The 26,982-nt window shown below is 39.1% G+C and overlaps 2 protein-coding genes across 10 annotated transcripts; one reads left to right on the top strand and one right to left on the bottom strand.

The window, feature by feature from the left end:
• The first annotated feature begins 218 nt into the window (after nucleotides 1-218).
• Nucleotides 219-23,938, top strand: LOC131673430 (rho guanine nucleotide exchange factor 2). Of its 9 annotated transcripts, XM_058951415.1 has the most exons (22): nucleotides 665-686; nucleotides 967-998; nucleotides 1,078-1,187; nucleotides 7,192-7,491; nucleotides 7,884-8,302; nucleotides 8,880-9,029; nucleotides 9,118-9,305; nucleotides 10,115-10,252; nucleotides 10,861-10,933; nucleotides 11,052-11,178; nucleotides 11,270-11,456; nucleotides 12,785-12,856; nucleotides 14,354-14,404; nucleotides 14,642-15,200; nucleotides 15,267-15,496; nucleotides 15,566-15,926; nucleotides 15,992-16,199; nucleotides 16,431-16,633; nucleotides 16,710-16,889; nucleotides 16,969-17,200; nucleotides 17,275-17,758; nucleotides 18,265-23,938. In XM_058951415.1, the coding sequence occupies exons 3-22, from the start codon at nucleotides 1,145-1,147 to the stop codon at nucleotides 18,560-18,562; spliced, it is 4,503 nt and encodes a 1,500-aa protein (XP_058807398.1). In that variant the 5' UTR covers nucleotides 665-686; nucleotides 967-998; nucleotides 1,078-1,144; the 3' UTR covers nucleotides 18,563-23,938. The 9 variants fall into 9 exon arrangements, 8 of the variants coding, with proteins under 8 accessions (XP_058807399.1, XP_058807397.1, XP_058807398.1 ...); XM_058951416.1 differs by lacking the exon at nucleotides 967-998 and having other exon boundaries at nucleotides 219-686; nucleotides 1,066-1,187; XM_058951414.1 differs by lacking the exon at nucleotides 967-998 and having other exon boundaries at nucleotides 219-686.
• Nucleotides 23,939-24,112: 174 nt separating this feature from the next.
• On the bottom strand, nucleotides 24,113-26,618 carry LOC131673426 (mannose-1-phosphate guanyltransferase beta). The gene is made up of 5 exons (XM_058951402.1): nucleotides 26,167-26,618; nucleotides 25,690-26,083; nucleotides 25,459-25,620; nucleotides 25,150-25,381; nucleotides 24,113-25,062 (listed from the first exon to the last, which is right to left on the bottom strand). The coding sequence occupies exons 1-5, from the start codon at nucleotides 26,317-26,319 to the stop codon at nucleotides 24,894-24,896; spliced, it is 1,110 nt and encodes a 369-aa protein (XP_058807385.1). The 5' UTR covers nucleotides 26,320-26,618; the 3' UTR covers nucleotides 24,113-24,893.
• Between the last annotated feature and the right edge of the window lie 364 nt (nucleotides 26,619-26,982).

Here is a 26,982-nt window from a genome sequence, read left to right on the forward strand (position 1 = left end):
AAACGAGAAATTTCCTTTAGCATTAATATTCCACGCGTTTTTCCCAATAAAAAATTTAATTAGGTTTTTATAATTACATAGTATATCAATCTATCTGAATATGAGATAAGATAAGAGAAACATTACAATGGTAAATCTTTATTTTATAGTGAGATATAAAGAATGAAAAAGAATGGCGTTATGATGCATGATTACATTTATTGCGCATTCTGAAGTTTTTTTACAAGATTAACCAACAGTTTTTTACCGTAAGACACAATAAAACCAAGAAGACAAACGCCGTCGCAGAAGCGTAAATTCAAAAACTCGCGCCACAAGTCAAGCCTCTCGCGTGACCATCTGGCGATTGGTTAATAACCCACAGGTGTAGCAACTCCCTCTGTACTGAGAGCACATTGGCTGTTACTCCAACAACACAGGTGTAACAATCGCCTCTGTTTTTCTATATACACATTAGGGCGAGGGAGAGAGGTGTCAACTCTCTCCTCCGTTAGCGTGGGCGAAGTCGAAAGAGTACGCGCACTCGCGCGTGTGTGTATGTGTATGTGTGTGAGGGAGAGAGAGAGAGAGAGAAAGAGGAGGCAAGCGCGGAACGGTAATAGCTTGAGGCAACGAACGTGACGAAGAAGAGTATCTGCATGCAGCACCACAGCGGCACAAGATGGTCGCCGTAGCGGCAGTCTAAGGTTAGTGCGGACGTGGCCGCCCGCGGCAGTTGTTGCGTTCGCTGGTTCTGCTCTCGCCTCTTCTTTCTCTTTACCACCTTTCCGTCTACTTCTCTGCTTCTCTTTTTCTCGAAAATTGTCCGAACTGCTGTCTCCGACCCTCCGCCCGCGCACGCGCCTCAATCTGGCAACAAGTGGCTTCTTTCAGTTTAATCTTCTATTTTTGTTGTTGTTTGTGCTTTATTTCTACTCTCACATCGAAATATCATCTGTGCCTATGTGGTGAATGTGCTATTCTCAGAGTGCTTCGGAAAGAAAAAAAACCTGTTACCTGTAGGGTTTATTTTTTCGTAACCTCTAGCTGTAGCACTCTTGCCGTGGCAAACGTTAACTTTGTTAGAACCCATTGCAGGTGCGACTCGCGATTCTTAGGAGCAGACGCAGAAGACGTGGAGAAAAAATAAGATAGCAGCAGTAACATGGACAAACGTAAAGAGCAGGGACTCGCTCCGTTTTCCTCCGGTGAGTACACACATTCCATTATACATACAAAGAAAGCTATCGCGCAGCGATATATATTGTTTATAACGGATGTTCACCGCGCTCCTAAACATTGCCATGGCAATTGTACCGCGCGTCGCTGCTTTCTTTTTACGCGATGCCAGACGCTAGCGTGCTTATCAAATCAATTCGAACTCTACGCGATACGATAACGTGATATTTACAAACAGCTCGTTCAGCCGAACAATTAAAACCCATAAGTCCCGCTGATAAACTTCCGTGTGTGCGAAGGAGCAAAAAATGTATATAACAAACCAGTAGCGTTATCTGGCTATCGGCAGGCAATCGATGAGCCGCGGTCGGCTTTTTTTGTATTTGTCTCGGCTAATCGTTATCTCATTTAACCGGTGCAAATATATATATAGAAGCGGGCTTTTTTTCGGGGCTTCCCGGCTTTTATTTCGAGATCACGATAGCGACCCTATTGTGAGCACAACGATAATGCCTAACAATTAGGAGCGGGTTGGGGATGCTTATCGGTTTTATTCGCGCGTTGTTGAGGGACGACATATTTCTTCGTGGTTGACGAGGATCCAAACATCTTTTCGCGTGGTTTAGTGAATGGACGTGATTGTAATCGAGATGTGCATTGAATGATTTAAAATCCACTTATGAGAAAAAACAGTTTTGATTGTCAGCCGTGACGATACCTGTTTTAGTGCGAGGGTAAAAAATAGACGACGATTTTGAAGCTGCACGACTGGGCATCGTGAGCAAGATGACGCAATGTTTTCATTTTGAATTTAATTATTCATGCGAGCAACCGTGGAAAAGGGAAGAAAGAAGATTTTTTATTTTCGACGTCATGTCGTACGCATCCTTCGGCACAATCATTGCTGCGATTCGTTGAAACCGAGAACTACCTCGACAAAACTATTTTGTTAAAAAATTGATTATTCATAACGATGACACGAGCTTCGTAAACATTTATAGCTTGATTTTTTCATGCTCTTCGAATGGTCGTGAAATGAGCGGACAACGTGAAAAAAAAAAAACATTAACAACTTTTGCGCGCATGAAAAATTTATTACCGTCAGCAACACGTACGCGTGAAAACTTTTTTTATTTTTGCAACGTTGGCTAAAAACTTTTTAACTCGACGATTGCACGTAGATTAAAACTTTGCTGGATAGATAATTTTCCATTCAACACTGCACGTCGATTTTCTTTTTTAATAGAGTCGTTGAAGTTTACGCCGTTTTTTTTGTCGGGATTAGAGCCAAGTTGTCCCATCAAAATTCGCGCGACAATTTATTTAGGTCGCGTTTTAGGGCAACGCGAAAAGCGAAGGCAAAAGAGAACCTTTCTCTCGCGTCGGTAGTTGCATTATGTACGAAGGTAAAAACAGAAATAGTGGCGGCTGCATTGAATTACTGACAAAGCGGAGCTACGGAAAAGGATTGCTTTGTTTCGCGTTTTCGCCTGCCCCTTTCTTTCTTTTTTTTCTCTTTTTTTTTCCTTCAAATTGCTTATATTTTCGCTCGCTCGTGTTGCTCTCTCGAGCGCGGTTAATTACGCTGGGTTTATTGATTAAATGTTTAACGTTGAAAGAGCGTTTGCAACTTGGCGATTGAAGTCTCAAGCGCGTGCAATTTCATTTTACGGATTTCTAGCGTAGCGTTTACGCTTCGGCGAACCGGGCGGTTTGACCTTTCGGAAAAAATCTTGACATCCTTTGTTTGCGCAGACGGGCCATTACGCAGTGACAATTTGCATCTCGAGCAATAGGAAAACGCAGGCAGCTTCTCGAGGGGAAAAAGCTTCTTTTTTCTTTTTTTCTCTCTTTCTTTCGAGCCATTGTCTGGCCTACATAGCAGCGCGCACGCGTTGCTGCAAAGATGCGTGCGGCCGCGAAAAATTAAAGCGCGCGAGAAGATCGAAAGAGCATGACGGTCCACATTGCATGTGTGCCGCGAGTCGACCTGCGCTTGGTATACTCGCTCTATAAAATTCTCGCTACGAGAGTGCCAAGATTTTCGGAATGGTTGGCACAGGTGTCGGCGTTCTTGCTTATCTTTATTGCTGTTAAGTATAGCGTTGGTGAGATTGCGTAAGCGCACTGAAAATCGCTCTACATTCTCGCCGCCGATGATTATCTCTCTCGGCGACTTTTTTCATGTTTGAAGAAGGTCGCTTTTGTAGACTTGAAACCAATCGAAAACCGTGTCACGTCCCCGGGGATCGCTGCAAAAGGTGTAGGGCTGTATTATCTCGGCAAACGTTAATCGCGCGGGCGAGAACAAAGGCAGACGGAACTTGCGGCGGAGTTCGCGATCGGCGTTACACGACGACAGAGTTCGGCGCGATCGATTGTTATTCCGCGAGAGCGAGCTGCTTCCGGAGAATGCCCCGCGGAGGATCGCGTACGTCGCAAGGAGGAACCGTTGACTCTTCGGTGCACGGGACGATCAGTCAGCTGAAGGAGAGCGCAAGCCCCTCGCTCTTCTGCCGACAGAAAGATTGGCCAGATCCAGAGAATCCGGCTGTCGATAGGCTGCGCTTATTAATACATCTGCGCGCACGCACGGGAAGAAGCCTCCTCGGTCCGTGGTCACGCCGCGAGGCTCGCGTGCGCGCGCACGTGCGTGCGCTCGGCCGTGGCAGGCTCGCGCGTGTGGGAGAGAGAGAGAGAGAGAGAGAGAAAGGGAGCGCGCGCGCGCAGGCAAGCGGCGCGAGCAACAGTGTGCCAGAGCTTGCAGCAGTGGACGGTGAAGCTGCGATGGGGGTAGTTGCGTCGGCGGCTTGAACGTACCGCTGCGTGTTGTGCCAGAGTGCGCGCGTGCTCGTTTATGGACCTGCTCTGCGCTGTGCTCGTCGCATCCGGCTGCCGAGGAGGGCCAGCAGGTCGGTCACGCCACGAGCGCACGCGAGGCGCCCCAGCCGCCTCTGCCGTGCATCCCCGACTATTGATTCTCGCGCGGGCGCGCGATGTAAATAATAGAGACTCGCTGCGTGTACGTGTATCGCTGTCCGGGCAACTCCCTCCCTCCCATTCCCCCTCTTCGTTTGTCTTTTCCTTTCTTCGAACTTCGGCACAACCTGCACACCTTGGCGTTCGCCCCCGGCCCTCCCGACGCCCTCGTTCTTTATTGCTCGCTCGCACGAACGTTTCACGCCAAACGCGCCGCTTGAATAACGAGCTTCGCTCGTCCCTTCGTCGACACGTGCTACCACTTCTGCGCCCGCATCGCCGTTAGTTTTTCTCCCTCGCGATTCGGTCATGGCAATCGCTCAAACATCGATCTGGCTTGCGAGTCCGCGAGAGACAGTTAATGATCGGTCCAATTTTCGCGACGCAAGGTTCTCGCGCGATGGGGTGGGGGATGGAGGGCGGCGGGTTGGCGGTAAAAAAAGGCCGCGTGTCACGGACATCACCTTGGCACGCAGCGCGCGGCGGATAGATCGAAGGGATGCTGCCGCGAGCCGGATAAAGTCGGACCGACGTGCACCGAGCGCGACGAGCACGCCGACGATCGAGTTGTTGCTCGTCCTCGCGACTCCCGGCGGCTGATTGTCGCACGACGGGGCGGAGCGCTTTTTCGCGCGGGTGCACGGTCCGTCGCATCAGTGCGCTACGCAGACAGAAGAGTTGCGCGCTCGTCGCGGGTCCACGCCTCGAGAATCGTCTCCGGCAAAAGCAAAACGAACACTATCGATCAACGCGCGAGAAAGAGTACGCCCGCTTGTTCGACGTTCTGCCCCCCCCCCCCCCCCCCCCCCCCCCCCCCCCTCTGCCCCTCCCGCATCTGCTCTGCCGTTAAAGCTTCTCGCACGTGTATCTTGCACCCGATCAGGTAGTCTCTCCACGATAAATCCTGGGGCGCGCACGAAAACACAAGCGCGGGCGCTGCAGCCTATTTCGGTCGAGATTTTTTCGGCGCGCGTCAGTTCGCGTAAAGTCGACCTTGGCTGTGCTTGAACGTGTGACGCGCGCATGTCATAGTGGTCGTAGTAGCGGAGGAGGATGCGGCATTTTTAGGAAATTGATTTTCTTTTTTTTTTTTTTTTCTTTTTTTCCCTTTGCCTCCCACGCGCGCAATTTAGTCGGCTCGATGTGGGTCAAGCTCAAGTGTATGAACGCGCGAGCTCCGGCTGCCGAGCTTTCATCTCGGCTGAGTGTCGATTAGGTATTTGTTGTGCTCTCGTTTCTTTAGTGGGTAAGAGGGAAACACGGCCTTATTCTCCCATATGTGTATGTACACGCGCACGTGTGCGTGCTCTTGCTTGCTACTTGTTCTTCCTTCTTTCCCTTTTGTTAGAAGAGACCAGACTAAAGATGAGCCTGTTATTGTTCTTTCTTCTACGTTTATCGAGCAAGCTCGTGGTTTTTTACGAGCCGTTTTGGTTAATTAATTAATAAAAAGGAAAAAATGCTGGAAAAAAAGGTTATTAATAATTTTTCCATTCGCGTGTTTACAAAAAAAATAATAAAAAAATTTTTCGCCGATTAGTGAACGAAGCTTTTTTTTCAGGGGAAATGATCAGCTGAAGCAATGTTATGCGTCCGCTCTTGTTTTGTGTAGAATCGTATTTTTAGAATTGGTAAAAGAGCCGAGTGAATCATTCGCGCGTCTGAGTTCAACAACATTTAAATCTCCATTGACATGCCTCGAATAATTATATCTCCCCGTCGATACATCATCGGGCGCAGCTCTTTCTCGGAATAAAGTTTCGTTGGGAAATCGAAATGGACTTCCATCCGCAAAGTAAGACAGGGAGAGACGTCAGCGCAGCGTGACGGCACTGATAATGCGTCGTCTTTCACGCTGACGGCGCGTTAAGAAAAGGCGAATAGCCCCACCGAAGGAAAGCCGTATGCACGGCCGGAAGCATCCGCACCGGAAACGGCGCTTGCGCATATTTATATATACTTCTACCCCCCTCTCTCTCCCTATCTTGTGTATGTCCTTTACCTCGCAGTTCATCTCGGATTGTTTTCTCAAGAGAGCTAACGTAGGTGTAGTCTAATCATATGCAATCAGGTCGACATTGTATTGAGAACTTTTGGAGTCTTAATATTGCAACCAAGAGTTATATTTCACAGAAGAAAAAATCGCTTATATCGTATCAATAACCCAATATCTGAAATTTACTGCGCTTCGTCAATATGTATGTAGGTCAGGTGTAAAATTGCTCTACTAATTGCGTTTGCACTCCAGCGAACCCAATATATGCATGCTTTCTCTCTCTCTCTTTCTCTATAATATCAATTGGGTTGGTTTATTAAAAAAATAAAAATAAAAAAAAAAAGTAAACAGATTTTTTTCTTCTAGCTGCTTGAGAGAAAATGAATGTTTGATTGCTGCTTGAAGCGAGAGACAAAAGCAGGGCAAGCCATGCATACCGGATCATAGTTTTCGCACCGAGGGAAAAGGTGATGGATCTGACCTAGTTCTCTCTCTCCTCTCTCTCTCTCTCTCTCTCTCTCTCCTCTCTCCTCTCTCTCTCTCTCCTCTCTCTCCTCTCTCTCTCTCTCTCTCTCTCTCTCTCTCTCTCTCCTCTCTCTCTCCTCTCTCTCTCCTCTCTCTCTCTCTCTCCTCTCTCTCTCTCTCTCTCTCTCTCTCTCTCTCGCTGTCCCTCTCGATCACTCGGCTTTCGAGAGAGCGCGCAATCACGTAGAGGCCAATGTAGTTGCGACAAGCTCCAAAGGGTGTTGAAGGCGGACTACACGCAGAGTAACGCGAGTTTCGTAACTGCGTTGGGCACATTTACGCATGTACGTGTAAAGCGGGAAGAGAGGAGGAAATCGATTCGGGAATCGCTATCTCGCGAACGTCGCGTTTCAGAATCGACGAAGGCATCGCGCGGAAAAGCTCCCTTGGCGCACGACAATCGTCTTAAAAAAATAAAAGCGCGCGATAGAGAAGGGAATGGGAGTCCCTTGAGGCGTGGAGCTTGCCGCGACGAAAAAATCAATGAGAGGCTAAAAATAATGCGATGGCTTCGCGAAATCTGCTGCTTCCAGACGAGTGTCCAAACAGCGGCGAGGACAGCGATGAGGATGTAATAACGGACTACCTGGGCTGCTCCTCCGCGCAACCGGAGTGCGCCGCTATCGGCGTCGCTGGCGACGATACCAAAGACTCGCAGCACCAACAGCAGACGAACGACAAACCGATGGACAACAGCGCCGGCGGCGCGACGGCAACGATGGCCGATCAGGCACCGCCGCAACAGCAGCAAGTGCCAGCTGCCAATCCTCTCGTGCCCATCATCAGCGTGACGCCGCACTCGCCCGGCGTAGCGCGGCATTATCCCGTACTTGGTGAGTCGGCAAACTTTGCTTGTCCCTTGTTGGCCAAAGAGTTTACTCCGTATCTCTCTCTATCTATCAACCTCTTATTTAACCAACGCCGTTTTCCCGGCGCATCCTTCGAGCACGCCTCTTGGACGAGGTGGGCGCATCGCGTCGCAAAGGTACTTCGACGACGTGCCTTTGCGACGCGAGACTGTCTCGGCTCCGCGGCATTTCCGATGCGATGGACGCGACTTGTCTGCGCCGAACGAAAGGCGGCGTAAAAGTAACGCTTTGTTTATGAATAAATAGTAAGCACCGAACGAATCTGCGTCGCTTCAAAATAAATTTTAGCATCGATCGCCGACAGTTGACGAGAAAATTGCACGGAAGCGCTGGAAAAATGTATTCCCATTTCACAGAGGACCCGCTGCGTCATCTGCACGAGATCCACGACAAGATCAATCAGATGCGCGATCTGACGTTGGTTCTTGGGAACCGTGGAGATCACCTGCAACGTTTCAGCACTTCATGCCCGTCGCTGTGCCCGCTTATCTCGATTGACGGCGTCATACAGACTGGCGCGAGCGCTGCTGCTCAGCATCCTCATCCGCATCAGCATCAGCATCATCATCATGGCGAGCAAGACGGCTCGGATCCCGATCTGCTCACCAACTGCTCGACCAACAGCTCGCCCACGCACTATCATCCCACGCCAGGACACCAACAAGTCAGCCAGATTTTACAAGGAATCGACAGGCGAAAAAGCTGGACTGGCCTTGAAGACTCCAGGCAGCAAAGACGTGGTAGTGATCAGAATCACCTGCAGGCGCAGAATATTGTGAGTCGATACTCTCAGCTAAGAATAATTCTTTTAAAAGCGCGTTCGAAATACCTCCGACGAAAATCTCCCGCCGGAATTCCAATCAAGCTCCGTTAATTGGAGTTGAAAAGAGACAAAAAAATTAGCACATCACATTTCAGCCCTCCGTGCAGTCTATAAATAAAAAATCACGAAAGAAATAGGTTAATACACGGTGAGAGAGAGAGTGTGTGTGTGTATGTGTGTGTGTGTGCATGTGTGCGCGTGTCTAAAAATTGAAACTATCCTTTTTAGAAAAAGGCTGTTTCCATTTGCAAACCAGTTCATTTCTGAGGTAATTAAAAGACTACGGCGTGGGAATAAAAGTCTGCAGCTCACAATATAAATTACAGTGGAATTAAGATTTTTATTTCACTCACGTTAAGTCATTTTTTTCTTTTTTTTAACAAACGACGTATTCTATTGCAAAATACAGCTTGCAATCTGTAAGATTGTTTATTCATAAACAATTTTAATTATTTTATCAACTAAACTTTTTTTTTAAATAATTGGATGCAAAGTAGCACACATATTGATTTCCAATAAAATTTTGCAGCGACAAAGGAGTATAAGTCTGAGCAGCCTCGACAGCGACATGGACCTCGAGCTTGATGGTAAAACTCGTACGAGAGACCAAAGTGGTAAACCTAGGACATCAGTTTCACAATCAAGCACGCATTCCCTCAACGAAGCTGACTTTGTTCAAGTATGTATCATTCGCATTTTGATTTCTAAGTCACGCGACTTTCCAATTAATTTTCAACCGTAAATGGATGTTTTCGTTCTTTTTTCAGGGTGAATTCAAAAAGGTTGCGGTGAAACGTGGTGGTCAAAGGTTGGGTGAAAACGTGGGCCTGATGCCAGGAGTGACGGGTTCTCGTTTACCATTTCAAAAGTCAGTGTCAACACCGTCGATAGTTATTCCACCACCTGGTCAAAATCTCACGGATACAGGCTCATGTGGTGCCCCGTCGTTATCTGCGTGAGTGGGTTTTATGTCAAACTAAATTGCTTGTTTGTATAGGTTGCTTGTTGATTTGCAAAGGACTACGACAGCAATTTCTTGAGCGCTTTGCAGATCAACTCTTGCAAAGTTTAGATAACGAGCACACGAATACACCAAACATTAAGTATACACGTACTGATTTGACTTCTGAGAATCGATATTGTCACAGTTTTCTATTTAGACTGAGTGAGTTCTATATCTTTTGTACACCGCGCGCATACGTCACGGAGTTGATCCATGTTGCACTTGACGTTTTGACATTGATGGACGAGTTTATTCGCTTCTCAATCGGAAATAATTATATGTTTCATGCATCGATAAGTCATATATGTTGATCGAAGAAAGAAGGATCAACCCGTGTCGCCGTGCACGCGACAATGCACGAAGCAGTAAAAATTAAAAAATAATTAGCAGCACTAGCACACACGTTAAGAAATTCAGTTTTGCACTTTTATTTTTCATATATCTTAGCAAATAGCGCAAACGTAGTCTCTATTATGGCATGGCATTTTTTATTAAAAATTAGATTAAGGATAGCGTAATATTTTCTTTCATCAATTAATAATCAAAAACAGACTATTTTTCTTATAACAATGTAACATCAAGATGATAAAGGCAAGTTTTAGAGAGATTTTCCTTCTTTTATATATTTCTTGCACTCTTTTATTAACTGCTCGAAAAACACACACATACACGCACACACACACGCACACACAACAAACGGAAAAAATCTAAGTTGATATGCACGAAATAAACGAAAAAAAAAATACACGTACACACAACAGCAGTCGGCATGAAAAGGGTAGTGGAAGTGAGACCGAGACGGACGATCTCCACATGCAGCACGGAAACGAGTTTCACGAAGACTTGATGAGAGAGGGCACGCCGAGCACTCAGGCATCCCTCGACGAGCTCTTAACCGAGTGAGTACTCGATGTGTGGTGATTGTGTGTCAGTCAGTCTGAACCTCTCTAACAACAAGTCTGATATATATACAACACGTGCGCATGTATACATGTGTTCTATTACTCGACGCCCCCTCCCCACCAACCAACCATATCATCATTTACCACTACCATCATTTCTCCCGGCCGCCGACAGAGGTGTATAAACTTCGTACAGGGCTTTCGTTTGACTCTTATCTTCTTTAACAGCATGTTCCTCGTTGCTCCGATAATGCACACACTATACCAATAATTGCTCGTGGCTAACGCATAATATAATACCAATATTGGAACGGTTAGTATAAAAAATAAAACTTTCTGTTATCGTAGCTATCTAATTTCAATAATTGACTTTTTTTCTGTCTCATTCTAATTTTCTACTCGTTTTTGGCACCTTTTTCTTCTTTCTCTTTCGTACACGTTTTGTCGTTTTGTTGTATACGGCTTTCGCAGCTGAACACGCACGCGCATTATAGTTTACTGAATATGTGTATGTGTAGGAATGTCATTTTAAGTAGTAAATTGAATTACTTGCCTGCGCGGTGCGAAAACCTCTGTAGTTCTCAATGCTCTTTTCTGATTTTCAGCACGGCGTACGAGGATCGTCACTCGGAGAAGACCAAGCGAAAACGTGGCTCGCTGTTTTCACGCAAAAAAAAGGTTTGTCGGAGCATTCGTAAAGATAAGGCGCCGTGAGCGCGCGCATTCGGATTCGAGGAGCCACCGCGAGCGAACGAACGTTCGGTGGTCTTGCGACTCACGTTGTACGTGTTTGCAGGACAAGAGCGGCAAGAAGCCAGCTCAGCCGCACACCTGGGCGCAGATCAACGTCTCGTCGCAAGGCAACAACACCTGCGACTTTTGCATGAAATCTTTCGCCAACAAGCCGGCGCTGCATTGTGAGAGTACGTAGCCAAATTCGAGTGTGGTGCGCGAACGTGATTTCACGCGCGAAAGGTACATATATTAAAATGTGAATTGTTTATCGGTGCGCAGATTGCGGAGCAATAATCCACCAGAGCCAAGCGTGTAAAGATCACTACCAACAGGAATGCAAGCAGTCGAAACCACCGAGCAAGTCGTCCTTCAAGTCGCTGTCCAGTGTCTCGATATCGTCGAGCAGCAGCATCGTCAAGCGCGGCTCGACTGTTTCACTACCTCTGCCCGCGTCGATGAGTGGAAGGTAAGCTTTACTTTCTTATCTCGCGGTCTCTCTCTCTCTTTCTCTCTCTCTCTATCTCTCTATCTCTTGCTCTTTCTCTCTCTTTTTCTCTCGTCCCAATCTCCTGTTACGCATTATGGCCTCTTCGTCTTATTACTTTTTTTATCACTACGATGTGAGCATGGACAGACATTCCAATCAATTTCTTATATTGGTGCAAATGAAGTGTCTGACATGCGATCACGAATTTTTAAGATCAAATTATTTCCAGATTATATATAAGAGACGAATATTTCTATGTTTCATACGCAGTTTTTTTTCGCTTAGGCTGGCTCGGAAGCTTATTTGTTTAAAATGATTTGGCTACTTTAGCAAGGATAAACTTAGAGCGTCCAATTTTTTTGTCATATATACTGTTATCGTTCTTTCTTTTTTCATTACTTGTTATGTTTGGTTTTCTTTCTTTCCTTTATAACGGATGTTATGATCAATGGTGCTTATACATATGAGTTGAAGTTAATATTATCGGAACGACATGCACATCAATTATAGTTTTGTTTTTGATTTTTTGTTTTATTTAATTTATCTAATTGAAAATACTGCATAAGAGGGGCTTGAATTTTTTTGTTTCTGATAAGTGTCTGCTCAATTCAGTTGATATTCACATGACTTTTATACTGATATATTATTATCAAATTACGTAGCGATTATTTTTAGTCAAAAAATCGTGATCTGCTTTGCCAGTATAGATTAGTTTATATCTTACTCCAGTGATTTACTGCTGATAAACGACAGATAATAACCACAAAATTTATGACAATCAGGAAAATTGGACTTAGCAGCTTTTGCTACTCGAATAACGCTCCAATTTTACTGAGCTGCAGAACATTAATGACGAAACAGGCGAGCAAGACTGCGATTAAAAATAACAACAATGTCTTTATAATTCGCAATCTTGCCCAAATAACAATCAGCAATACAGACTGAAATATTCTTTCAAAAATACGTAGATTATTATATTAGCACGATATACACAAAGAAACTGCTAACAATGATATCACGACTCAAGTGAACAAAAGTCGAGAAACATTAATTCTGATATACCTGTTCTTGGCACCAATGAAGTTTACAAGTTTCTTCATCAAATATGACCGTGACGTAACTACTGTTACGCTTTGACCGTCTTCTTTCACAAACAAATTTTACTTTGATAGTAAACTTTAATTGCTAACTGAGAACAGGCCATACGACGCAAAAAAAGTGGCAACTGACGGGCTAATGCGATGTGTGCTTTTTCTCTCTCTCCTGTATTAAAAAAAAATCTCCCTCCCGTGGGGTTCGTGTAAAAGGGATAATAACAACAAGAAAGCGGTGACAAGCTACAGTCCTTGGCGGCGAGTTGCCACCAAGCTTGGAGTCAAGTAAGTCCTCAAAACTCTGCCCGAAAAAAAAAGAAATTCAGAAAAAAAACATTCTTTTTGAAGACCAGTTGTGTCTCTTTTATCTCCCTATTGTATATTTCTAAATATTTCTTTAAACGATCTAACATTTTACCAATCATACATTTGCATATCTATTTTGTTTTGTTTTCATCGTTACCTATATTTCTCTACTCTTATTTTTGTACATATACATGTGTTCTTCTCATTGTTAATCCCTGTACAGACTTTTTTTCTCTGTTGTCGTTATCTCTCGAAAGTAATTGTGTTCTTTTACTGCAAGTATTATAGCATTGGAATTTTGTGAAAAAATGTTGTAAATAGTGAATGGATTTTCTTTTTTCTTCAGTATTCTTGTAAAAATAAAGGTGCAATATATAAAATTTTTCAAATTATCACTTTACTTTTCCGTTTTGTTAACTACATTTTCGCCCTTAGAGTGTCTTTGATCAAACACACTAGATTTAACATTGATTTCTTCATCCATTGTGTTGTATTATACATCATCTGTGATAAAAAAAAAATAAGAAACAACTGGAAGTGAAACAGCCTGTATACACTTTACATTATGTAATTTTCACTGGACACTATTACGGCCTGATAATTAAATTGACATGTATTTGCTTGATCTTATCCTGCATTGCCTGTGCTTCTGAAAGGCTTGCTTTTAACTACGTTTGCTATCTATAAATATTGCAATCTGTCAGTTATCAAACACATCAATTGTTCAAATGATATTTGTAAGGGAATAACGAGTGTATTTAATGTCGGATAGATTGAGATTCCCATACAAATTGTCGATGTTCTTTTGACGGGTAAAAAAGGCGATCTTTTCATCTGTCTTCTCGACTCTCCTCGCCAACTCATCTCCTTTGTTCATAGCGGTGGCGAATCGATACACGACGCTGCTGCTGTCTCTGTTTCATCGTTTGTCGATCACCGCTCTCTTTCTGTCTTTATATGTCTATACAGATAACTCTTATTCTATTCTTTCACTTTTGTTGTCCTCCGCTAACATCTATATACATATACGGCTACCCCGCATTCAATCAAAGATTTTCTGAAAAAAATTTCTCTCCTTCACTCTCTACCCTGCATTTATCGCTCGCTTATTTTTAATCTTTGTATGTTATGTTTCTCTTTCTCTCTCTCTTTCTTTATCTGTCTTTTTTGACTATTCTTATATGCGTATACTTAAAGCTTCTCTTTAGCATCTTAGATCCGAATGCTGCCCAACACTTTTTTTTCACGTAGACGTTTTCGCTACGTTCCTTTTTTTCTGTTTTACATTTGTTCTCTTCTTTGCTCTAATTGTTGTATGTCGTTTTTACCAAAAAGTGGTACTCGTTATTTTGGTTTGCCTCGAGTTCTCTCTTTTCTCTCTATCTCTCTCTCTCTCACTCTCTCTCTCTCTCTAGATACGGGCGACATTTTCACTGAGAATTGTCATTTTTAACGGAATGCATGTCGCTTTTTCAGTCAAACGATCAATGAGGAAAGGGATGGCGGCGAACACAAAGACATTCCTAGGTATGCTTTTTTACCTTCCTTTACGCCCACTTGCAACATTTATTTTTGTGCACTTTCAAAGAATAAAGCTATTCGGTTTCTCGTTTCTGCAAATTATACGTGCTTCAACTGTTTTGATTTACCGAAAAAATTTCAAATGAGAAATCAATTTTACTAGTTGATTCGCATTTCGGTTAAAGTAAAAATGAAAAACTCATAACTTGCGATCACTAATGACAATTTTTCGCGAAACAATAGCGGCCAAGAGGAGTTCGAATTCGACGACTCGCATCAGTTTAACTTGGAAGAGTTCGATCGCGAGCATCCAGAATTGGGCCTTGGTTTCGAGGAACCGGAAACATGGGGTTCGGCCACGGGACTCAAGAAGCTTGTCAGCAAAAACGACCAAACGGGCAAGAAACATGACGAAGCCAAGCGCCAGGAGCACATTTACGAGTTTATACTCACCGAGAAACACCATTGCCTGGTGCTTGTTGCTATGCAGCGAATCTTCGTCGAGGGCCTCCAACGTTATTTCAACTTTAGCTCGTCGGTCCTCGATCGTATGTTTCCCAAGTTGCAGAGTCTCATGAACATTCACTTTGAGTTTTTGAGGAAGTTACGGCAAAGACAACGCGAGAACGTCGTTGTAGATACTATTGCGGATATTTTGATCGAGCAATTCAGTGGTGAGAATTCGAGTAACATGAAGAATGCATACGGTGAGTTTTGCAGTAGACACAGAGATGCCGTCGAGGTTTACAAGCATCATCAGCAAACCGATATGAGATTTGCTCGTTTCGTACGCCACTGTCAGGTATGCATGTCGCTTTTAATATTTCACGTATTACAGATTTACGTATGAACTTTGTTCCTCTTGCAGAATAATCCCCTGCTCAAGAAAAAAGGCGTACACGAGTGCATAACGTTTGTTACCCAGCGAGTAACAAAGTATCCATTGCTAATAGAGGCTCTGATCAAGACTGGAGTAACCAGTGAAGAAACTGATAATCTCTGCAAAGCCCTGAATCTCGTTAAAGATATCCTGAACGAAGTTAACGCTTGCGTTGCCGATAAGGAACGTACCGACAGAAAACTCGACATCTATCACAAGTATATTTGTGTTTACCTTTGAAAAAAGAAAACCTTTTTTGTCATTTCTTATAAATATTTATATTATAGGATCGATCCAAAATCTTATGCATGGTATCGAGGTCAAAAGTTCAAAAAATCCGACATTCTCGCGTCAAATCGTAACCTCAAGTTCGACGGCCAAGCTGTACTAATGCCAAATCGTGCTGGCAAAACAACAAGCAACAAGCCTGGCACTGAAGTCACCGTTGTTATTCTCACGGACGTACTATTCTTCCTCGCTGGCGATCAGAAGTACGTGTTCTTTTCGCCTGACAATAAGGTGCCCAGTATTGTCTCGCTGTCCAAGCTGCTCGTCCGAGAAATTGCGGGTACCGAAAAACGGTCCGAAAATCGGGGCATCTATCTCATTAGTAGCAATCCTAATGATCCGGAAATGTTTGAACTCAAGGTATATCTAATTTTCTATTAGTTTCTTTCACAACTCTTCTACTTAATTGTGTTTCTTGGTTACAGTTAAAGGAACCTCGCGACAAAAATACGTGGATCAAAGATATCAGAGCTGCTGTAGAAGCGTGTCCGCAGGAGCCTGACGCTGAAAACAATTTTATCGACAATAATTTTGCCAACGAGATTCGAGACGCGCGTTCCCTGTCGTTGTCGAAGTTGTCTTCCATCGATAAAATTAAACATGCCAAAGAAACTCATATTCAAAATTTAATCGGTAATAACAACATTTACAAAGTTATTTAGTTTTTTGTCATAGTTTTTCTGGTCACGTGAATCAAAAAATAATTAGAAAAATTCTACCGTTTTTTTATTATATACTATATTTAAATGATGTCTATGGAAAATATTTGTAATAGGCAGTTGAAAATAAAAGATCTAACTAAATGTAATTAAAAAAAATGTGACAATGTACAGTTATTAATGAGTGTACATATTTATTTCACAGAACAACTAAGAAAGAATGATGAGGGTTACATTGCTTTGTTTGAAGAAAAGTATAACATATACGTGGATCTAAACAAAGCATACGGTATTCCCACAGATCACGAGAATGACGCCCACAAGATGGATAAGGATGGTAGGGTTAATATAGAACCCTCAAGATACATGTATGGCAATATGGTAAAAACTGCGCTGATAACGAAGGATGTAAATATCGTTCTAATAATTCGAATAAAGTATGATAATAATTAAACTATACGGATTGTTTTACATTCAATTGCAGGCGTTAGATGCTTACCGTGAAATATCGGCATTCACAAATCTAATGTGGTCCGATATAGCAGGTGTACCCCTCTCGAGAAGTCTTAGTTCTGCTGGCGAAAGACATAGCGATGCTTACGTGCCACCTTCCCTTGCCGTTCCAAGGAGAGCTGAAACTTTTGCTGGATTCGACCATAATAAGGTATATTTTTTTCAAAAAAATCGTATTATCCTTTCTATAATATATCAATTTTTATTAAAATTTGATATTCGTTAAAAAGGAACGTTACCCGTGTCGAGATTCCATGCCATTGAACAGCTTAGCTATGTCTACAAAATCGAAGAGCGACGAAGTGACGGTTGGTGAGGCTGCCGGTGAGACCAAAGATGAAGATGAAACTGATCAGAAGGAGAAGCACGATATTCAAGTTCAATTGACACACAACGTTCACACACTAATAGATATCATTAACAGTCAGAATACGATTATAGAGAACATGCGTGCTCAACTATGTGAGTTTTTAAGAGAGGTTTGATTTTCAATGGAGAATTAAAAAATTTATATCATATTTTTTTCAAAACTGCAGCTGGTATCAAAGATGGCAATATAAGTAAATTGAACCACCGGCCTAACTCAACCCACCAGCTAGAAGAATTACGAAACTTACAAGATCAACTGAGTCGTGAACGTGCTGAATTTCGCGCTCATCAACAGCAAGAACGAACCCGGATGGATGAAGAACGCGCTGAGTTAAAAAGGTTACGAGCGAATCTCGCGAATGACCAGGAAGATGTGGCAAATCAACGCGAACAGTTGTATCGCAAGCTGGAGTATCTCGAAAAACTTAAGCAAAGTGTGTCGAATCCAGTTGTACCGGTAGTAGCACACATACCCAGTAGCGGTAGCAGTGAGACAAGTCAGACTTCGAGGAAAAAATCGCAAACAGATGAGAAGGGCATGATTCCGCAGAATCTTTTCAGTACGACCAATCAACAAAAAGTTCAACAGCTACCTGTTAAGCAGCAGTTGCCGCTCAAACTCGCTAGTGGAAATAATAATAGTAATTCCAGGTTGGTTTTTATTTGAACTCTTACTGATTTTACTTATACATAGAAAGTTATTTCAATATTTCAGTGTGACTATAGAGTTTTAACTATTTATTTTAGCAAAAACAAGATTTTCAGTTGAGCTGAAATAACGTTTCATTTACTATTTCGATCGTAATTAAAAATTACTGTTAGTATTTTGTAAGTCAATCAATATTAAATATTGTTTTATGGTCAATGTTATTGTTAACAGATTTCTATAATTTTGATTGATATTTTTCTCACGTCAATTAAATAATGATTTTAAATTATGCTTTCGTTTAAGAAATAACAGAAATTGAAAAGTATGTTAGTGTTTGACAATTATTAAAATTTTACTAATGTTCTTATTATAATCAAGTAATAATACCTAAAATTGGTACCAACATTTAATATTAATATTCAATATCACATACTATTGATGCTTGCCAGCTTTGAAACACTAATCAAAACACTGTGAAAGATCAAAAACTGATATTCGTAATTTACAGGAGCAGTATTATGAGCAACAACAGTCCAGATCGCCACTCTCGTACAGGCAGTAGTCCAGCGATGGTAGGCAGTTCGTCGGCATTGTCATCGCCCGAATTGGGTACAAGTAGCAACGGCTCAAGTTCGCTGAGTCACTTTTCCATGTCTAATCGTTCGCTACGAAATACTCGTATTCCCGAGCCTTACCCTCGAAGACACCATGTGCAACAACAACAAGCAACACCTCCGCCTCAACAACAGCAGCAGCAACAACAGAAGACGGATGAACCATTAGAGGAACAAGTACTGTTTTTGTGACGTATCTTGCGCTTCGGCAGAAAACATTTTAATCGGTCAACTCGAGGCTCCACAGGCGGTACTAACACTCCCAATGTCACACCAACGAGATCAAGTGTCTCAGGTGGTCAGGAGGAAACTCAACAGACACCGCGCAGTAGAGTAAAATCCTTCTGATTGTCGAATTTGCGTAGACAAAAATCCGAGTAAACGCGCCAGAGTTATGCTTTTTTGTACATTTGTAAAAAAAAACAAACAAATAACTATCCGACCGACGTTCGTTGTTCGATGGTAGATACGTATAATCCTGTACATACGTCAGATTAAATTCTTAACAGTGCTGTTAATTATATATATATCCCTTACCTCTTTTTTCGCCACCCGCTCCTCCCTCGAATTTATATATATACATACGTACGTAAACAAAAAGGTGTTTGTAGAAAAAATTTCGATGAACGAATTCGATGCTGTATTAATGTAGCGATTTATTCTTAAACGTGAATGATATTTTTTGCAAATAAGAACTATTCACACGAGTATTAACGAAATACAAAGGCAATAACAGTGGACAGATGATTTCCTAAGTGAAGTCGGTTAGATTTTTTCAAAACAATTTTAGTAGAGTAAAACTGAAGTGTGAAGCTTCAAAGTATTAGTGGCCAACTTAAAAAGTTAATAGGGGCCGTCGTTGTTGATACTTCGCTTGTTATTACACGATATAAAATTAACATATAAAAGCTGACTGACAGTTCTGGGTAATGTCGTTTTAGACAGTCTTTTAAGCAAAAAATGTACACTCACGTAATATAAACAATGTACATGAAAAAACACACTTATTACTCTTTGGTGATGATCGCAGGTACAATGTTAAATGCGATAATATGTATGGATATACATACACAGTATATTTTCGTTTTGTATGATTGTAAAATGAATTAGTGTAGCATACATGCAATTTGTTTCCGGAAGATTATGTTACTTTCTCTCTGTCATAAAAAAATGAATAAGCCTTTAACTGCCAATTTGAGATGATTATTTCATTCTTTTTCTGTAGACTATGTCATGTTCGCATAAGTCGAAGGCGAAATATGTAAAAATGTGAATAGTGTGAAATATTTAAGGGCCTAATGCGTATTTTATATATAATCACATTACAATTATCGACATTGTTATACAAACCAAATTTAGTATTGGATATGTAATGATTAAAAAACACTCTTTAAAATTTGTTATTTACTATACGATTTTATTATTCGATTTTTAGGTGCATTAAAAAATTCAAGATGTATTATTTTTACATCAAAATGTAAAGATTACATCTCGCCCAATAAAACGACATATGCACAATAGAAGATTTAGTTTAAACTTTCGGCCGGGTAGTTATTTTTTAAAATTTTTTGTAATATATAAGTAGTGGCCTTAAAAAATAATTTGATTGTTAAGTGAAAAAATGTATAAACAAATAAGAAACAGTTTTTTTTAAGTACTACATTAAATAATAAATTTTCATTTATGAAAGATAATCTTGTCGATAACTACTCTATGCGCTTTAGAATTTCTCTTTGTTATGATGTAAAAGTTCCGTTACTTGTACTTTTTACGACTGTTCAATGCATTTATAAAAACGCAAAAATCTAAACATACTTTTTACACGATAAATACATTATCGCATTAGTCCTTCGATGATAGTTAAGAACTAATTTATAGTCGGTTGTCGGAGGCGTAAAGCCAAAAATATAGGAAAGATTGCGCGATTCATTATTAATCATTTGCATCGACATTTCCGCATACTATGTACTTAATTGACCGCGGCAACCTTCCACTAAATTATGAGAATTTATTTCTCGGTAATTTGTATATATAATTTAATTTAATGTTACACAATGTATTCAGTAGCATTTAATTCAATTACCTGCGACAGGAACGTTGTATACTTGTTTTGAGTATACACGTACTTATACAAGTACGAAAGAATGGCTATGACTCATCGCACGTCTGTAAATGTAATGTTGAAGCAGAGCTGTATTATTTTCCTTATACGATGATATTTAAAGAGACATGTTATATTTACTCTGTATAACTGAAAAAAAATTAAAAAGAGGAAAAATGTAAAATGAAAAAATGTGTGCCAATTGATGGAAAGCGATACTTTAAGAAAAAAAATTTTATGTTTTTTAAGTAAATATTCTACTATATAATGTATACAAACAATATATATTCTGCAATGCAATATAGCTTAATGCTGATCGGGAAAAAATGCTGATTTACACATTGGTCCTTTACTTTAAACTCATCCACTGCCACTCTCTCATTACTTTCATAATTTCGAAAAATCCAGATACCACCACCTGTTGTATCGAGCTATTCATTGTGAAAGAGAAATCGTTATTAAATTAACTCTTTATTATTGCTCAGTACTTGAAATGCATTATCATTTTTTATTTCATTCTCACTTTGTCAACACACTGTCGACGTAATTTCTTACAAGTATTATCGAGGGAAGATAAATTAAACGAAACAATATACAAATAGTATTCTTAATGGGTATAGCTTCATCAAGAAAAGCGAGAATAAAAGTTGTCTTTCTGTACAGACATAATGTGAGACAAATCAATCTATCGAATAAGATACATATAGTTGTATAAGGTGCACATACGAGTGCAATAGGGTCAAATCAATTTTTTGTCAATCAACACGGCGTGTGCGATGCTAAATGAACTAACGAAAACATAGGATCTATTGTAATTGTAAGGTAAATACTTGATATGTAGAATGATATTTCTCAATCAATCACAATGACAATAGACTATAACTAATTCCAAGTAAAAAGGGAGTTAGCGAATATAAACGGAAAAAACACCTATAATTGTTACGTGTATACGTGTGTATACACACACACATGAGCGCGCGCGCGTAGAGCAAAAAGAAGAGATAACGAACAAAACCTTTTCGACGCTGCGTGCGCAAGAACTCGATTTACGCAGCCTTGAGAAAGCAAGCGTACTTCAAATCTCGTCTCCCACACGTCGTCTCGAAAAATTAAGTTACATACACGTGTGAGGAAGTGATCGGAACCTCGTGTAGCCTCTTCACTCGCGGTCTGCCCGGGCGCCAATATCCACACGAGCCTCCAACTACTCTCTCACGCTAGTATCAAAATGTACTATGTTGTTACTGCATCATTGCGCGTGCATCGGTGATAATGCATTTAATCGTTGTCTGACGATAATGCATGAAAAAACTCAGTTTTTAAATCCTTCGGGAAAACGAAGTCCTGTTCGATTATTCGTCACAATATACAAATATGAATCATAACGCTTAATTCGTTCTATTAGAATCGAGCATTAGTGTGCTACCACAAGCTTTTGTAAAATGAAAAATGTTTTCTATTTGTTGATCAGTGCACTGTCAAGTAATCGCTAGATTTGAAAAAACTCTGATAATAAATAATATCAATTCTTCGAACTGCTATAGTTAGCGAAAAGAACAAATAAATACTCTTTTTGTGTATTTCGATGAAAATGAAAGTAAATACGTAGTAGATACTTGGGGAAAAATTGTTTAACTTTTGTAAGTGAAGTTTCATGAAGTGTTGAAAGAGTCTTTTTTAAATTGATAATCACACACGCTGTTATGTAATTTATACATATAGAACAGGACTTTCTTTTTGACTTGTAATTATATACGTAACGTTCGAATCAAGTATTACTTATTTTCAAATCGTCATTCGTGATAATTATTCCTGTAATCACACGACAATTGCAGAAGTTTTTTTTAAATATAACATATAATATACTAACATCAACTTATCGCATACTTTGCTATTCGACGTAAAGTGAAAAAAGGAAAAAATGTAATTAGTATCTTTCATCTGTTTGAAATAACTCCAAAAAGTTCGAATTCTTGAAATACTTATAACTACTTGTTAACTATGGCCTATAATAGTCTTCTAATGTAAGGTTTCACGATGTAAACAGTTGAATAAAAATGAAACAACTTTGTCCCTCTCGATTTTGTTTTCGAGAGCAAAGTAATATTTTTTTCCCAAATGAAACACTGCTTATATTTTTTCCAAAGGACTGTTCGATAAGAGACCAAAACTGGGATCTTGTACCTTTAGTCTCACGGGTGATGCTCATAAAGAACTATTTTTATACATTATACTCTGTAAATTTTTTCAATCTACATGAGATAAAAATACGTAATTGTGATAACTGACTGTACTGTTCTTTTTTTCTCAGTGGTTTGGTAAAATAGTACTACTGTTTTTTGAGATTTTTATTCTGTCATTTTTTATACTTTTTCGTCTTTTCCAAACATGTCAATAAGTCCATTTACAAATTACGATTCGCACATCTTCATTGAAGCGCAAAACTGCAGTTGTTTAGACTTGTTTCAATATGTAATGTCAATAATAACTACTAGTATAATGTGAAGCATATTGTACTAAGTTATATATCGATTTTCAAATAACTTATTACAATCTTATTCTACTTTGAACTGATCTTTCACAGACTGATGACAGCGCATTTGAATTTTATTTAAATTATTATAGTATATTTTAAGTATCGTGATATTTACAAATAATTTAAAGAAATATTTAGTTGTAATTAGTAAAGCATAATGAATGACAGATAATAAATCTCGAAAATAATATATCCCTTTCATTACTGGTGAGAGTAATTCCTGATTCGGTGCAAAGATTCGGTATTATTTTTTCTGGTAATAAAATCAGCTAGAATTAGCGAAAAAAAATTTCACGTAGTTAAATTTATTCGAGTCTTGTTAGCATTTCGTTCACTGTTGCAAGTCGGTACCGAATTACGCATCGTCAAATACAATAAAAAAGAAAAAAAAAATAATAAAAAAATGATGTAACTAATCTGCGTCATGCTATACGTATATATTTTTTGGAAATATTACAAAAATAAAAAGCAAATGCCTTTTTTAAAAAACTTTATCCTTGTTGACTCTTGTATGATTGAAAAAATAGATATACTCGGTGAAAATTTTATGAGAATCAATGTGAGTAATGTTAATTGCCTCGAAGCCTCTGTAAGCATTAAGTCTGTTACGTACTTTGTACGATCGATCGTGAGAATCAAGATATATATACTCGGTACTTTTTTCCTTCCTTTCCTAGTAGACTTTGAAAAATATATATGATGAAACTAAAAAATAATAATGATATACTTTCTCCGTCATCCGTTGAAATAATGATCAACTTGCATTCCATTCTACACTTGTAATACATGCTACGTTTTCGATTGTTATGTCATACATTGTTCAGTAAAACTAGCCACGTAAGACACAAAAAATATAATACTTATTTATTATAAATGTAAATAAAAAAAACTGTTATTGTAATAAAGAAAACTATAAAAGGGTAATATACGAAAAAAGCGAATTATGTGTAAAGTGTGTTTTCATTTAATGTCCCTTTTTCAATTAAATAAATCGGCTTTTCGATCACATTATAATGACATCCTCTAACATTACAACATGAGTAAGAATTTGATTGTGAGACTTGATCAAATAGAACGTTATAAAATATATTTCTAATATCTTTATTTGTATAGATTATACAAAATTACATGCTCACAATGTGGGCGCACCATCACAATATTTACATGTGACTATAAAATTATTTACATGTTCATATTTCAAGTCTTATATATTTTTTTAATCTTTTACATTTCAAATAGCATATGATAAGCCTATTAAGTACCTATAAATTTTACATTAAAAATTGTTTTGGAAACTTATTAATGTGAAACTTAGTAGCACTTTAGAAATTATTAATCATTTTTTATGAAATTGAGCTTATTGTAATGACTATTATGAAAACGTAACATACAATATTAAAAATAGCATACAGTATCAAAGTAAGTCTAGATAAAAAAATTGTACTTTATATTTCTCAAAATTCAAGTCATTCTGATATACTTTATCGCTGATTTCATTAATAATCTGTGAAACTTTAATTTTACATCGAAATGATCTTCAAAAGACCTTGTGTAATTAACATATAAATCGGTAAATATAAAATCGACAATAAACTAATTCTAAAAAAATATTTCAACTATGGTTAAAAATGTCTTCAAAAATGGATTTTTTTCCTTCATTCATAAATGTTATTTATAATATAAAATATTAAAATATATTTGGTTTGCGGTACATATTTTAAAAATTTACAATTTCATACTACTTTACACACGATTGAACAGTATCAAATTAGGAACTTCTTAGATTAGAAAACATAATGAATTTGTCATCATTTTATTTATATATCAAAATACTTCCCGCACACTTTAAAGATGCTCATTCTTATAAAATATAGTTGTAATTTACGTTACATGATTATTTGTGGCTCTGTTACAGAGCTAGAAATGCTTTTATGTGGTAATACTTGTCCTCCGTTTATGTACAGCTCGTCTTTGACAATCACATCTTCTCCAAGAACAGTTGTATTTTCCATTCTTACCCAGCGCCCAACTATACTTTTCCACCCAACAATACATCTGAAAAAGCGTTTATTAGAAGTTCATGATTGAAAATTCACAAATTCAATTTAATTCTATTATGCATATACAGTCTAATGCACATACTTATCAAGCCAAGAGTGTTCACGGATAATAGCATCTCTTAAGATAGTAGTTCGTTTAACACAGCATCCATCAGAAAGTGTAACTCCAGGACCAATAGTAACATTTGGTCCAATTCTACAATCCTTTCCTATTTTAGCTGTAGGGTCAATTAAAACATTTCCCACCACTCCTGGTCCATTGTATAATTTTTCTGGTGATTTTTCTTGAAGAGATTCTAAATACATGCCCATTCCTGAGAATTATACATTATTTAGTAATAATTATTTGTCTATGCAACATTTCCCTGAATGTAAGCTTTAGAAAACAAACCCGTGAGAAAATCTTTGGGTTGGCCCACATCCATCCAGTAACCTGATAATTCCATAGCGTACAATTGGCCTTCTTCTGCCATTGCTGGAAAAACTTCCTTTTCAATACTCATAGGACGTAATTCTATTCTTTTTAAAACGTTTGGATTCAGTATATACATGCCTACAAATATTTCACATATGTAAAAGTTTTTAATACTCTGAACAAGTAAATTTCATAATAAATTCCTACCAGCATTGATCTTATTAGAAACGTATTCCACTGGTTTTTCAATGAAACTGTTAATTTGACCATTGTCGTTGCAAACTACAACACCATATTTAGATGGCTCTTCCACTTTCGTCACCACAATTGTGCCTTCCTTTCCATGATTTTTGTGAAATTGTAATAATTGCTTGAAAGGAAAATCACATATGATGTCAGAGTTGAGAACAAAAAATGGACTATCATCGGATGATAGAATTTCTCTTGCTAATGCTAATGGACCAGCTGTTCCTAGTGGTTGAGATTCATGAGAAAATATCAACTTGACTCCTAAACTTTTGGCTTTTTCAGTGAGCTCATCTTCCATCTGTTGAGCTCTGTACGATACGGCTAATATCACTTCTGTCACATTGATTTGTACCTTGAAATTGAATTGTTTAATGAACAATAAAAAAATAAAATTGTTAACAATTTAATAAAAAGAAAATTTTTATGAGAACTTACCAATGCTTCAATTTGGTGAAACAACATTGGTTTATTAGCAAATTCAACTAATGGTTTTGCTCGACTGAGAGTCAATGGGCGCAATCTGGTTCCATAACCTCCCACAAGTATAAGAGCACGCATGGTATTAGGCTTTTTTCTTTTCTCATGCATAGCAATCCAAAGCCCTTTTATTAAAATTCAATTAATTTACAAAAACCGTATTTTATAATTTTGTATATGCAAGCATCAAAACGATTCCGTAAGCAGACGAACAGATCTCACAAGAGTATAAATATAGTAGAAACGATTTACACTACAAATGTAATATTAACATCAATAAAAAATATATATCCTGTAGTAATTAGCTGTTTTTGGAAGCTATTAGTAGGCTTGAATGATAATATTAGATGCACTTGACGCAAAGGCAATACACTCAAGTTACTCAAGCTGCCACGTATTTACTAACCGCGCGGTCAAGCAGACGAATTTCATATTTTCACTGAGGCGAAGTACCAAAAACCAATAAAGTGTCACCATATAAGTCACAAACACTTTCAATATATAAATATATATTAATTTTTTTTAATTCTTTTCTCATTTTTTCTTTATTGAAATATGAAATACAAGAATATCAATTGCAGAACCACTCACACTATTTTCAGTGAATTTCTAACGTTATCAAAATAATTGCCGTGATAATAAAAAGTAAACAAATTATCTGTTTATAATTTATACTATTAGACACGTCAGACTTTTGCAAGGGAGTATTATAAAAATAACAATCGAAGCTAGACGACTTCAAAAACTCCTTTTTCTATAATTTTCAATTTTAAT

Source organism: Phymastichus coffea, unplaced genomic scaffold, assembly GCF_024137745.1.
Source record: "Phymastichus coffea isolate CEN01 unplaced genomic scaffold, Cenicafe_Pcof_1.1 PCOF00177, whole genome shotgun sequence".
NCBI lineage: Eukaryota > Metazoa > Arthropoda > Insecta > Hymenoptera > Eulophidae > Phymastichus > Phymastichus coffea.

Bases quoted from the DNA above. Each gene is read 5' to 3' on its own strand.
- LOC131673430 (XM_058951412.1), top strand. From the start codon at position 4,016: ATGGACCTGCTCTGCGCTGTGCTCGTCGCATCCGGCTGCCGAGGAGGG. The intron at 15,497-15,565 runs GTATATTTGTGT...TTTATATTATAG, and splicing joins AAACTCGACATCTATCACAA to GATCGATCCAAAATCTTATG. The intron at 16,634-16,709 runs GTAAATATCGTT...ATTCAATTGCAG, and splicing joins CTGCGCTGATAACGAAGGAT to GCGTTAGATGCTTACCGTGA.
- LOC131673426 (XM_058951402.1), bottom strand. From the start codon at position 26,319: ATGCATGAGAAAAGAAAAAAGCCTAATACCATGCGTGCTCTTATACTT. The intron at 25,382-25,458 runs GTTTGTTTTCTA...TATAATTCTCAG, and splicing joins ACCCAAAGATTTTCTCACGG to GAATGGGCATGTATTTAGAA. The intron at 25,063-25,149 runs GTATGTGCATTA...ACGCTTTTTCAG, and splicing joins GAACACTCTTGGCTTGATAA to ATGTATTGTTGGGTGGAAAA.